The 14499-nt window shown below is 36.8% G+C and overlaps 2 protein-coding genes across 2 annotated transcripts; one reads left to right on the top strand and one right to left on the bottom strand.

Moving 5' to 3' along the window:
• The first annotated feature begins 312 nt into the window (after positions 1 to 312).
• Positions 313 to 5850, top strand: LOC140152056 (uncharacterized). Its single transcript, XM_072174355.1, has 2 exons — positions 313 to 329; positions 5100 to 5850. The coding sequence occupies exons 1-2, from the start codon at positions 313 to 315 to the stop codon at positions 5848 to 5850; spliced, it is 768 nt and encodes a 255-aa protein (XP_072030456.1).
• A 1062-nt stretch (positions 5851 to 6912) lies between these two features.
• On the bottom strand, positions 6913 to 14454 carry LOC140151823 (cation channel sperm-associated auxiliary subunit gamma-like). Its single transcript, XM_072174147.1, has 7 exons — positions 14298 to 14454; positions 13739 to 13898; positions 12989 to 13180; positions 10782 to 10884; positions 10140 to 10365; positions 8605 to 8679; positions 6913 to 7569 (listed from the first exon to the last, which is right to left on the bottom strand). Exons 1-7 carry the CDS (start codon positions 14446 to 14448, stop codon positions 7439 to 7441), a joined length of 1038 nt encoding a protein of 345 aa, XP_072030248.1. The 5' UTR covers positions 14449 to 14454; the 3' UTR covers positions 6913 to 7438.
• Positions 14455 to 14499: the final 45 nt, after the last annotated feature.

The following is a 14499-nucleotide window of genomic DNA, read 5'->3' on the forward strand; positions in this document are numbered from 1 at the left end:
TTCAATTTGTATTCTGTCATTTTGTTTTTAAAACTTCGCTTATTTATTTGATATTATGCAAGAAAGGTTATTATACTATGTACAGTCCATAGCCATATAAAATAATTTAATGAAGTTAACCAGTGGTTAAAAGCAGCAAAGATGTAAAGTAGTTATTGGAGAGGCCATTTCTTATGCCAGTGCTTATTTCTATGTGTACACCAGGAAAATCATTTGAAATAAATGACATAGAGTGATTTTGAATTGATTAACTGATGTACACATAGAATTCAGTGTTGGTGTAAGAAGTCGCCATCTCTCAAGTGTTCGAAGATGGCGATACCAGTGATGTAAAAGATATGTGATAGCCTTTGAGAGTAAGTTTATCAAACAATATAGTAATGTGAATAGGATGATCATGTTGAGATGCAGCACTAGAAGAGACTATTAATACTGCCATGTGTGTGTGTTCTTCATAGCGGGGAATAGACCTCTTCAAATCCAATATCCAGGTCATGTGCACCAGGTGTATATGTGTCATAAGACGCTCACATAAATTCACGTAAGCACTTGCCTGTGACATGCAAAGTGCAACCATGGCAACTAGTGCAATGCTGCTCCCAACAACTGTGTGATGACATCATAATCTGACCTCTTGTCTTCAGAAAACCATGATTTGAAAAGGTCTGTGTAGTGTACCTTCTGCATAATTTTATCATGAGCTCAAGATATCAATATGTTCCTCTTTGAGATAGGTGTGTAATGCATTGCTCATGCATGGTTAAGCGTATCAGTCATGCTGTATGATGCCAATTATTCAATTCCGGGCCTTCGCAGACATTCTGTAGGTACACTGCTCAATCCTCCTGCTTGACAGTCCAATGTGTGCATCTATCATCTCATATAAATATTGCATTGTAAATGAAATAATGGAGGCATGACAGAGGCTAAAATAAATTAACTTTATTTTCATTTTGTGACACTTTATCTGAATAAGGATGTTAATATGTATAAAAAGGTCAAAGGAAATCATTTAGCTCATGGAAATTACCCAAACTTTGAATCAATCAAGCATTGTGCGTATGCGATTGATTTGTGCAGTTCATAATGAGCATCGTGTCAGCATGCACATTGTAGCCATGCATGTAATGGTCTCATTATATAACTTAGCCAGGATCCAATGAAATTGCATACTGTAAAAAACTCAATAGTTAGCATATGTGCTTACTATTGAGCGCTTTTAAAACATGCAAACATGAAGAGCCAGGGTTATGAGCAAATCATCGATACACATAGTTATACGAACAAGTAAACCTGCAAATGTGTGTCGTAAACTTGTGTACAATTTCATGTTTTCAAAAGCGCTTGATAGTAAGCACATATGCTAACTATCTAAGTTTTTACAGTAGTTTCTTTAGTATACTCCTTGCATACATATCTATGCTTGTGTGCAAGTTCTGCATAATGTGGAGCCTACTCATGAGGCGTTAACAAGGATTAACCATTGGGGTTACAAAAACAGTTTTTTAAATTCGGTTTCAGAAGATATGATGGAAAATGGTAATGGTTCTGCTGTGGGTGGCAGGTGTAGATGTAATGTGTAAAGTTTGTGTTATGATACATAAAGAGATTTATTAAATGTATTTTTATTTAGGCCTACTTGGTAAGGAAAATGTATTATTAAATGATTGGATATGGAATATTGTATGCGAAAATGAAATGTATGGTGAATGATGTATCAAAAAAGTACTTAATGATGTGTTTACATAGTAGACGGTTCTATGAAATGAAACATTTATGAAGAGTATCTGGAAAAACAATTATTTTGATCAAATAGTATGGTTTATTTTTCCCATGTTTGTGTTTCACTTTTGTTTGTATTTTATGTGTTCCAAGATATTGCCGTTCTGGTTGCCTTTGTATAAATGTTAAAGAATACTTTATAATGTGATACCTACAAAAACCATTTTATAATTTGCTTGTATCCATAATGTGTTCATAAAATGAAACCATGTCTTAAAATGGCTCATATTGTGTGCTTTTTACTGACTGTCTTAATTCTGAGTTATGAAGTTACTCCATTTCCGGAGGTTCTGCGCCCGAGCGCAAAACCTCCAAAACCGGAGGTTCTGTGTATAACATGCGCAGAAACTCCTGTTTTTGGAGGATTTGCGCATGGATGACAATAACTAATATTATAATTAATAAACCACCACACCGTGCGCAAAAACTAAAAAATCGGAGGTTCTGCGGCGGTCGCAAAACCTCTGATATTGGAGGATTTGCGCATCAAAATTAAAAGTAAGACATATTTGACCACGCATTTTAAATAAATTAAAACCTTTACAGCCCAACAAACATAGTTCAATGAACGGGTAGTTTGTGTTCTATTACTGTTCCAAAAGGCAGCATTCTCCATATTTTAATTCCTGAGAAAATATAAAAAAATACAACAATACCTCATTTCAGCCTCTTTATTTCCCTTAACAAAAACGACTCAATTTCAGCAGGGGACTCTACACCATTGATTTTATGCTAATGCTGTTACGTAATCATTTGTGTGATATAATTTTTACATGTGTTGTTTGAAAGACAAAGGTACAGTGTTTATGTAACCATTGAGAAATGCCATGAAAACAATCTACATATGACGTCACAAGTCAACTCTTATTACATACTGACTGCCCCTCGTAATATGACTTGAACCAACAAGTGCTGACCTGTTTGAAGTCAACAACCTATGGAAAAGGCTCAATTCATGGGCTATTCTGAACATGTATTGGTTTTGTTGTGCAAAACTCGCGATACCCAGTAAAACTGTACTATCTGCAAGCATTGGATATTGATTAAATTATTTTAACAAAAGTAAAGCAATTTAATCATTTTCAGAAATAAATCTGTAATGATTTCCAAATTGTTGGTGACCTTTTTAATCAAAATTAGCCTTTCTTTTCAGATCGTTTCCGACGTACCATATCTGTATTCACTTAAACCAACAATAACAACCATAAATCACATTTTTAACATCTGCACATTTTGTCTTCAAACATAGTTACAATTTATAAGTATGTAAGTTAGCTTGTCTGAATCAATCCCAATTCGGAGATAATTGTGAGAAGTAGTGAGCAGGTAATATTTTATTTGAACATTTCTGTAGTATTCATAAGCCTTTTTAGAGTGTATTATTAAATTAAAAGGTGTCCCGTAAATGTGTGCTAAAATCACTTACCCCCAGCCTGACAAAAATTACTTGCCTTTAATTGCCCCCTTCCCAGCTGCAAAAAAGTCCCCCCCCCCAAGTTTACCCTCCCCTAGGGCTCATAATTATTACACAGTCCCTAATATGGTTATGAACATCACATGTTGTAATGAAAAAAAACCAGCGAGTGTGCAATAAAAGTACATTTTGTTATAAAATTATAGGAGCTTGGGTGCTATAGTAGTTCTGCAAACTCGGCTGGATTCAACCATAGACAATTACAGTCTACGAGGTAAGTTTATATTTCTTATTTCATTAAAGGTAAAATTTTGATGTGGCCCTTCGCTGCATGCCAAAAACTTCATTACGTGGACATTGTCTTAAAAAATCCAAGTAGAAAGACCTGTGAAAAAACCCAAATCACATGTCATATATCCGGCACATTAGCTTAAGTCCGATTCTTACTTCATATGGCAGCGTGATGCGATGCTTTTAAACGCGCGATGTTGTTGGTCATTCTGCCGACCTTGATTTTCCAGCAGCCAATCACAAGCATGCACAGCTGCGATATCGCAGCGGGATGCTATAAAGTGGAACAAAATCCAACTCCATTGCGGACCGAAATTTCCACCACGCGATGAGAATTTTCACCGCCGAGCTCGTAAAAACCTGGCTCAGATTTCAGTTTTTATAGCATCGCATCATGCTGCGATGTGGAGCAAGAATCTGGCTATAGGAAAATTTTCAACATTAGGGTGCATGGGGGTGGGGCTGGCAAAACAAAGATTTTTGGTGATCCATCCTGGGGGGGGGGGTATTTGAGGGGGGTTCCCCCTGGGTGTCAGGAAATTTTGCAAAAAACAGGTCAAAGACATCAATTTTTCATTTTTCCCGGTATCTGGTTATATTTTTTTTACTTCATCTGAAATTATTGGGGGGACTGAGCTTGAAAAGTCCCAGCATCACAAAAAACCCCAACCTGTCCTCGCGGAGGGGGTACTCAAGTGTGGTTTTGGTAGGGGTGTGCCGCTGAGAATTTAAAAGTGGACCCATAAATATTGGACCCATATTTTGATATACCAAAAGTCTAAATGTTATACATAAGTTTTAAAGAATTCTATTTTCCAAATATATCGGGTCACCTTCCTTTAATGTCCCACTCAATACCCTAGCAGGCTGCATGTGGGCACTTGGGTGGGGTTCCCCTCGAATATCTAACCTAACAAAGTGCACACAGCTGGTTCATTATTAAATGTGAAATACAACGGTATTGTTTCAGCTCGATGAAAGTACCAGACACCTGATCACTAATGTCGAAATAATAAAATGTTAATCGGAATACAACAATATGTACACACTATGCCATGCACATGAGTACCTACCATCTCTGTAAAATGTTAACCAGAAGAGAAATAATTTGGGATTTATTTAGAAGGGTAGGTTTTCATTCAAAATGTGAATCCATTTAAAGGAGCATTTTGTGATCCTAGCATCCCCTTTTTATGATATATTTCGGTAGATATCAACGAAAAAAGCTTATTCCAAAAATGTCAGTTGATTCCGATTTTGCATTGGCAAGTTATGCATGATTATTTATAAATACGTATCCATAAATATACTTGAGTTGAAACTAAATGCAGGCTAAACCCCTACCTCACACTCCCTACTGTAGACTGCCCCTTCCATGCACAAATCACATCTATTCAATAACATTAATGCTTGTGATTTTCCACATGCAGATCTAGTTGCTGAAGATGACAATGATATCACAAACAGAAGCCATTCAGTTTCTTGAAGATATTTTGAAGATAAAATCCATCAACGAAAGCTGATCAATAACAAAGCTGCCCTTCTAGATGAAATAGTCAATCTCTACCAACAGAAGATTCCATACCAATCTACTACTGTTATATATATCCAGGTCTGGAAAATATCAGCATATTTCTACATTGGATGAAATCAAAACTCAAATTCTCAGCACTCAAGGTGGTCTTTGTTATGAGCACAATATCTTCATGAAGCACTTGCTTGAAGCTCTGGGTTTTCAGGTTTCTCTTATCGCATGCGACATACAAATGGATGGTATTCATGGTCACATGTCTGTTCTCGTTCAAAACCTTGTCAAACCTGGAGACAAGTACCACATTGATTTCGGCTCAGGTGATCCATTCTTCAAAGCCATCCCTCTGGACTTTGTCAAAGAATCTGCAGTGTACAAATGTGGTTTCCAGGTCTATAAGTTTACCAAGGAAGGAGATGAGATATGTTGGTGGCAGAAGGTCAATAATTCATATTCAACATTACCCATCATAATTGATGGTTGGAAGAAGTATATGACTTTCACATTGGAGCCAAGAGTAGTTGAGTACTTCAGAGATCATATAATCAAGCACTATGTGACACAGAACCCTCCTATGCCCGGAGCCACTATGCTAAAATTGATGCGTGCCATCATCTACCCTAACCAGAAGTTGTTAGCTATCCTTGCCACATCTCTACTGTGTGAAAATGATGAAGGGAAAATTGAGAAGACTAAAATTGCATCTAAAGAAGAACTTGCCAGTTTTTATGCCAAATATTTCCCACAAATTCCTGCTGATAAGGTATTAATTGCTATTGACAAAATGAAGTATAAATTTGAAAGTGAGAAAAGCAAAGTAGTGTCATCTTAACCACCAAAAAGTAAAGTATATAAATGTGCAAAGTGAAGACTTACATTTTATTTTAAAAACCTTTTGGTTTTCATTGGTATTTGAATCTCATTCTTACAGTCAGATGTACTATCTTCCCAGTAAATAAAACATTTTACACAAAACGTCTTATTTTCGTGTTATATAAAGGATATAAAACATTGTAACAACATTCAAAAAACATTTTTGAAAACTTTATGCAAAACATTCTAACATAATGTTATTTATGAGTTGACAAAATATTTTGCCAAAACGTTTTCCAAAATATTTTGCAATAATATTTTGACAACATGTTGTTGTGTTTTCCTCATGAAACATTTTAAAAATGTTTTCAGGACTTTTACATAAACCAACATTTAAATATTATTAAAAGGTTTTGACAAATAAACATGTTTATAACATTTTAAAAACACTTAAATTGTGTTTGCTGGGATTTTTTGGCTATTTTGGATCCGTTTGTAATGCAGAGTTACCAACCCTTACCATAGGAATGTAGAGCATGTTCAACTGAGCACTATACACCGTCACACAAATGTGGACCAATTTAACGAGTTGAGGTGAGGTTACTATGGATCATTCAAAGCCTCATTAATAAACGCGATGCGTACGATCCAATCACATTTAGTTATTTGTGAAAACGCAAACGCAAATCGAGGGCATTAATATCTCACAATTGCCCGCAAAATGCGTAACTGTTCCAATGTCGCACACAATTGACAGGCGTTTGCGTGTTGTGCGTCAAACAAACTACGCGCGCGCTGGCTGCCATATTTGGATTGCGCGCTAGCATATTTGCACAGATTGTGATACGCACTTTTGTTATTGGTCGGCCTGTTTTAGCCTGATCGCTTTTTGGAAAGGGAGGATGTAAAGATCATCTATTTTTATAAACTTTTGAGCAAAATTTTGTGTTTTTTTGTAAGGTGAAGAGATTAAAGTGACGGTTATGAATGAGGTTAATAACTTTGCATCGGTAACAATACGCCCCTCGGGATATTCCGAGGTCCAAAGCAAAATGTTTAGATTTTTCACAATGCCCTCCAAATAACCTCAAACTCTGCACCTGATCTGTTTCCACGGTGACTGTTACAGTGTATTACCTGACATCACCCATCAATTCAGTAGAAACATGTTGTATGTTATAATAATTACAATCGGAGACATAATTAAAAAGACTAGTTTACGTCTGACGTCATCTGTCAATCAAACTCACGCACTGTTTGTTACGAGTGTCGTGATGATTGAGTTTCTGAAGGCAGTGGTAAAACAGCGTGCCTTATGGTTAAAATTTTGCACTTTCAAATATACAAACCGTCTCAAAAGTTAGGTCTTAGTAATAGGAAACTTTTTTCCTAAAGGCATCATGTTAACAATGCCTAGGAAGTTGCATTTGCCTTGTAAAAGTAAAAGTACCATCTTCCTTTTACACATTGCTGACCAATCAAGGGTTGTGAGAAGTGTGATTGACAGTGACGTCAGACGCAAAGTAGTCTTTTTAATTTGTTCTTCGATTATAGCCATTAAGGCTATGCGTCATTTAGTCAGCTGAGCAGGTTCTTTTTAGAATCTCTCATAGATTAGATTCCATAGATGGTTCCTCTGGTATAGGAGATGTTGCCATGGTGGATGGTCTTAATGGGACAGCATCACCACCAGGTACTCTGGCATCGCTTGTAGATGCTTCTGTCATGCTGTAAATGGCTGCATAGAAGAGAACAGAATAGAACACAATATGATCAGGATGAAAGGTTATTGCTGTCCTTACACTATTCCCTTTTCTTAGTCCAGCTGAGCAACGGCTGGACTCTTTCATTCGGGCAGTTTCTTCTTCTTTCTTTCTTCTGTCAACCTTGACATAATTGGCTCTAGCTCCTTTGACCGACTAATGCTCAAAACTTTACTTCCAAGGTACTGATCTGGATATATTAAATTACAGGTTAGATCTGAGGTTTGGCAAAATGCCAAATTTAAGGGCTCTGAGCAACACAGTCTTATTTCCATGGCAAAAATGAGATTCAAAGACAGAGATAAAAAGACTAGTTCGCGTCTGAAATTCTGACGACTAGACAGAAAATGCCGTACTGCCCAGGTCGGCAACCAATCACGGCGCGTCTTTGCCTTGACGTCAGATGCGAACCAGTCTTTTTTATCTCTGTCTTTCATTATAATGTGCATTCTATCCACACCAAAATAAAGCCACACACCAGTGAAACAGACTTGCATCATATACCAATGCCACTGAGGCCAGAATTCTTTGAATCTGAATGGAGATGAGGCATTCTTGCGCTGAGCCCTCAAATAATTCATTACGCATATATCCTGTTAATAATGTACTCCAAACAACTACAATAATGATAGAATTTTATAAAAGGAACCTAGTACTCCCTACACAAAGAAATAATAACATGTAAGGAAGATACATACAAGGACAGCTACTTTTTAGAGAGAAAACCTTATGTGGCTCAGTAAAAGGGTTGATAAAACTATAAAACAGTTTGATGATACTCCAATTTGGACTTTTAGTCAGAGGTATAAGCATTAAAAACTTGGGGGTCCGCAAACTCTAAATAGCCAATTCAATTTTTTTTTTGGAGGGAATCCAAATAGTCAAAATTGGATGACCTGGACCCCCAAATGCAAGATGGTGCAAACCGTGCTTAATCTCCTCAGCATTATCTGTATCTGATAAAGATGTTTAATATGTATTATAATATTTCAACAACCTGCAGTACTCACAGTCTTGTTCTCGTTTCAGTTTTCTGAATACGGCTGATTCCATTGAATATACATCAAGAACTTGTTCAGAAGATGCTGTGGATTATACAATAATATTATATGAAATATTGAAGTACATAAATAAATCAACATCATGCTTGATACATCTTCTCTCTATCTTGAAGCTAGATTTTGAACATAGTAGAGCTTAGTAGGGAGAGTATGGCTCTGTGGTTATAATTCTTGCTTCTGGTGCATGAGGTCCTGGGTTTGATCCTTGGTGGTAGAAACTCGCTGGGGTATTGACATGGAAAAATACACTGTCTGAATTTAATTGGCAATATCTGTGGATTCAATTCAGTCTTCCTCTCTCCTCATTGTACATTTAGATTTGGGTATATGAACTTTGAGAGATTTCTGTCCTTTAGAGGGGATGTTAAGCCATCGGCCTGTGTACAGAAGAGCCATTGTACCTCTGGCTCACAGTCAGTTTTGAGAAGATAGTAAGGTGTTAACCCTTGACTGTTCCAGCCCGTCCTGGTGTTCAAATGGGCCCAACAGAAATAAGCTTCATAAGAGCCTTTTCTTTGGTTATCCAGGGTTGTCAAACCTGAACAAAACTAATACAAAAACAATAAACAACAAGTGACTCTTATCATTAAAATCCCGATTAAAATACAACCTACAATGTTTTGTAGTGATCCATGATGTTCTTTGAAAGATATCAAACCATCATAGCTTCTGACAAACTGATTGCACTGATTTGAAGATCAAAAGTATAGAAAAATACTGATTCAGTTGATCATGACACAGGCGTGCTTCAGATTGAAAGATCATAAACCTGGCTATGGAAAGATCTACCTGCCATCACCATGTGTCCTGGTTCAGGCTCGTAACTAACCTGTATGTTTTGATAGAGCAAAAGCCAGGTTGTTGAGAACTTTGCTCTGGTTTTTTTTTTTCATAAACAGGACCCAATAAGGGCTGATTTAAAGGTAATTTTCATTCTTTTGGTCTCGATGTTACCCACAAATATTTTTACATGGAGGCTGTTGCTGTCTGTTACCTGCTATAATCAAAGACAAAAAATACTAGCTTGCATCTGATGTCATCTGTTAATCAACTCGGTCACAGTTTGTTTACGAATGTTTGAGTTTCTGAATGCGGTGGTTAAAACAGCATGCCTTATGATTAATTTTGCACCTTCAAACATACAAACCATCTCAAAAGTTAGTTCTCAGCAATAGGAAACTTTCTTTCTTGAAGGCACCATGTCAACAATGCCTAGAAAAGTTGCTTTTTGCCTTGTGAAAGTACCATAATTTTTCGCCATTTTCTGTGATTCAGTTTTTCCAGATGAATCAATCTTCCCTTTATGCAATACTAATCAATAAAGGGTTGTGGGGAGTTTAATTTACAGTGACATCAGATGCATACTAGTCTGTTTAATTCTGTCTCTGATTATAGTTATGCCCTACAGTGCAGAAGGGTGAAAAATTCCACTAGTATCAGCTGACAATAGGGGCTTTAGGTTGAGGAGTGTTGGAGCAACTTACCAACAGATATTGCAGGAACTGAAAGAGTTTGCTCTTGTTTGCATGACTGATAATTCTTTCCTCTCTTCTTTCTTTTATAGCTACCATCTCCGTCTTGTACGACCACCGCTGGGATTATCTTGGGTTTGCGTCTTTTCAGGAATGCTGGCTTAACAAATGGATGCTGTTTGTTGTGATTCCACACCACAAAAATTAACAGTGATGAGCATATTATGAAAAATGTCCACTGCAAAATAATGAGAAAGCAAATATTGCACAGTATTGTATTATGAGAATTTGCCCCATAATTTTTCTCCCCTTTGAAGAGATCCTCACTTTTGAAGAATGACATTTTCCATATTTGCAAGTATGAAAAAGATCATAAAAATTAATTTCTACATTTTGGCCTCATATCTTGGTACTCGGTGGCTTAATTCTAAGAGCTCAACTGGAAGCTAAACTATGATGACTGTGAGGTGATGTCAAAGTCATATCAATTGGTATATGACCTAAACATGCCATATGAAGATGGACAACACTATTTTCAGTTGATTTTTCTGTATTCTAAACTAAAGTACCCCTGGTCAGTACACCACTACCCATGTCATTTTTATTGTATTCCTGAATCCTGACCAAGATTGAAACATTAAAACCTGTTCTTACCAGTACAATCCTAATAGAACGCATGGGACTTATTGGGAAACCATGCACCCTGATTATAAACTGTAGTGTATAGTTGCAATAGGTTCTACTGGCATCCACATATCTGAAATTACAAAGAAAAAGGTTTTTGTTCAAAAAGGACCTATATTGCTGTCACAAAGACTGGTGAAAATATAAACATTAGGGTGCATCTATAGCCCCCATAGTTTGCATTATTTTTGTCCATAGCCTTAACATGTTCCACTTGTCCCAAAACTAATCCCTACCAAATTTTATTGAATTCGGAGTTAGTCTTATGGGGCCACCACAGGCTTGAAATCCGAAAATGGGCTTGTCCATTGAAACATGTAGTAAATTGAACTTTGCACTCTAAAAACACACTAATATCCTATATAATGCATGTAATGGAAAGAAGAGGGCCATATCAAACTTAACTTTAATACTCTGCTGTGGGATTTGTTTCTTGGATATTCAGATGAGGGTCAAAGGTCAACAGAGTTCAATGTCAACAAAGGTCAAATGTCAACCAAACAAGGTCAAAGGTCAACAATAAACATAAATAACAATCAGAGCAAAGTAATACTGCATGATGTGTAAATTATTGGTCTTCTTTTTATCAGTCCTTTGAATAAGATTTTGATCAAGGGTTCCACACCTTAGGAAGCAATGATGCAGTAATTGTCAGCTAAATTCAAGCAACCTGGAGCTCTCCACAAAGCCAGGTGGATGGCAAAGCTACTTTACTCAGTAAAGATCTGTTTGCTTGAAGCCCATATTTCACGGCTGCCACAAGGTATCATAACAGCCACCCATCAAGTGCCCAAATTGAGAGAATTTGTTATCTTCACCACTCTGCTGATCTACAGTTTGTGGTGGTTGACCTGCACTTCAGCTGCTGATGCCCCATGGCATGACCTCAATCTGTTCCACAAGTTGCTCATGTATGAGGCCCGGGGTATGAGGCTGTGAATCCAGTCATTTCTTCAAGTGCAATTAAAGCTTTGAAGCGTCACCTATGGTACTTGACAGAATGTTAGTATGGTATGGTACTTGAGAGATGGTGCCCCTTGCACTGTTTAGTGATATAGAGCCCACAGATGAGCGATGTGCACTCGCTGATAAACTCCTTGCAGGTAAACCTGCAGTAGATATCTTAGCACCTAAGAAGCGGATTGGATTTTAAACCTTTGGAAAGCCTGAGTTTCCAACCAACATCACCGCTGCAACATCTCTTGGAGACTTGGTCAATGAAGACTCATGATTCACTATCCACATCCTTCAAATAAACACTGACTTTCTCACTGAAGATACATGGTCAAATTCTTCAGCATATCAAGAATCCTTTGCCAACATTGGAGCCATCAATATGTTATCAACGACTGTGCACTGCACTGTGCAGAACGCAGTACACAGCTTAGCACGGACTTCTTGGTTGGATGCAGCAAGAACGGAAAAGCACTACCAAAATGCACTACAAGTTCTTGAACTAAGCCACAAGAATGAACCAAATCTCGGAAAGCGCAAATCTAACACTGATGATTAAAACCAGACTCCTCAAGAAGCACTGAACTTCTTAATGAATGTAATAGCGAGTGCTGAAAATAGCATTTTAGGATTGTGAAACTCTTTTATAAATGTAAGGCAGCTATTACTTGATACAGCAATCAAGACTGCAAACATAGCTGCCATTTACAAAAAAATATGAAAATGCTTTGGAAATGGTCTAAAATATCTTTAAATTGATGCACTTGGCTTTTGAGAAAACAGCAGCTATAATAAAGCACACAAAGTATATGAATCAAAATAGCTGCCTTATGAAATTGTGGTATAGCTTATCATAAGTGTTCTGATGGCCGGTGGCCCCATAGGACGAGGTCCGATTTCGATGAAATTTTGTGTGAGGTATTTATTTTGATAGTGGAACACATTTATGATATGGACAAAAATCAGGGTTAACATTTTGAAAATAGGGGGGCTATAGATGCACCCTAATAAACATTCAAGATCACTTACATGTACCGCTTATTAAAATTGTTTAAAAGAGTTCTGGTATGGACTGTGATCAATAATGTATGCCCGCAGCATGATGTATCACCAGTCCAAAATTATATGATCATGAGCACACACATTATGCTCGGTTCATATGACAAATAACTTGTCTAAATTGTAGTAATGGTGGCTTCTGAACTTGTTTCTAAGACTCTCACCTATTAGATACTTCAATCAGAAAATAATACTCTGGTGCGTATGGGACCTGCAGTGGTACATCTGCACAGGCCGAGTACTGCTGACAATTCAATATTACTCCACTATGTTCATGATTGAATATCACTGTAGAATCATTGGTATGTGGGATCTCTTCTTCAATTGGAATCCAGATTAAGGTCTCATCTTTACCACTGATAAGAAACAAGAAGATGTATATTCAAAAGGTGTCATTTTGTGTAAGACCTCTAAGAAAAGGCAGACAAAAACATCGCATGGATTAGCAAATTTGTAGAAATTGTATTTTGAGTTGGGACTGTGTAATATCATCCCCCGGCTGTCACCCTCCAAAATGTAGGGTACCAAAGCCTGTGTTGTAGATTTGAAAACACTTTTAAATAAATTGAGGTTATTGACACAAAGCCTTTTTTATTCCCTTCAAATTGGTGTCATTTTGTGATTGACTCCATTATTTACAAGTAAAAATATAGTGTAAAAATGCATTTCATTGTGTTATAGACTTTAGCAACAATTCTCAACATTTTGCATATTTCATCAGGTTTTAGTTATTTTGAGAGGCATCTGAAGGAGGATGCACGAGAAACAAAATAATTTTCATTCACCGAACTACATGTTGTTTTTTGTTTGTTTCAAGTTTAATTTGTTTCCTTAAGAATAAAAAGATGTTATCTAAATTCAAATTTGCAATTTTGCAACATGTCTCTCATTTTTATATTTTGATTAATACATACTGATCTTGTAGATTGTACAACTCTTGCTCTTTCTGGTCATAGTATCTGATATCTGTGAGTTCCTCTTGACTGCCTCCAATTACACGAAATGTGTAGTTGCCAGTGAATAACTCTGCTCTGCCTGTCACAAGATCCAGTACTTGAAAGAAAGGATGAAAGGCTGAAACAAAGAGAAGCAATATAAATCACATCACTTCTCATGCCTACATGATCTAGTAGTCTTTACCTATTTCACTATTCCATTAATCTTCCATTTTTCACTCGGTCACTGTTCACTTTGATGTAATGCTACCATATTATTTGATGTAATCAAGTCATCTTATAGTTTGTATTGGGAAGTTTGTATGTATGTATTCATTTGAACATATATTATTATAAATGCATCTTCTTTGGTTTTAGATATTGTCAAACATGTCCTTATCTTATGCTAAAAAAATTTAAGCCTGAAGTAATCTTTAACTTAACTTGAGATCCTCACCAAAACAACACAATAAAGGATATAAAAACCAAACAAACAAAAAGGACAACTAAGGACAAGGTTGACATTGTACCTGCTTACCTTGTTTGTAATAAAAGCATGGCATATCTGGGTTGGTTCGTACTGCAGGGCAATCATAGATAACGCCAAACTCTTTTGTAGTGTATTCCAAAGTTGAATTCAGATCAAATATGAGTCTTGTTCCTGGAGCACAGCCTAGAAGCACATTCATACTATAACTACCCTGTTAAGAAAATGAATGATCCGCAAGTGACAAAATGGT

The sequence above is a fragment of the Amphiura filiformis genome, chromosome 5, assembly GCF_039555335.1.
Source record: "Amphiura filiformis chromosome 5, Afil_fr2py, whole genome shotgun sequence".
NCBI lineage: Eukaryota > Metazoa > Echinodermata > Ophiuroidea > Amphilepidida > Amphiuridae > Amphiura > Amphiura filiformis.

Coding starts and splice junctions, on each gene's coding strand:
- LOC140151823 (XM_072174147.1), bottom strand. CDS start 14,448: ATGAATGTGCTTCTAGGCTGTGCTCCAGGAACAAGACTCATATTTGAT. Junction 10,885..12,988: donor CTGATTGAAGTATCTAATAG/GTGAGAGTCTTA, acceptor TTGTAATTTCAG/ATATGTGGATGCCAGTAGAA. Junction 10,366..10,781: donor GTTCTATTAGGATTGTACTG/GTAAGAACAGGT, acceptor ATTATTTTGCAG/TGGACATTTTTCATAATATG.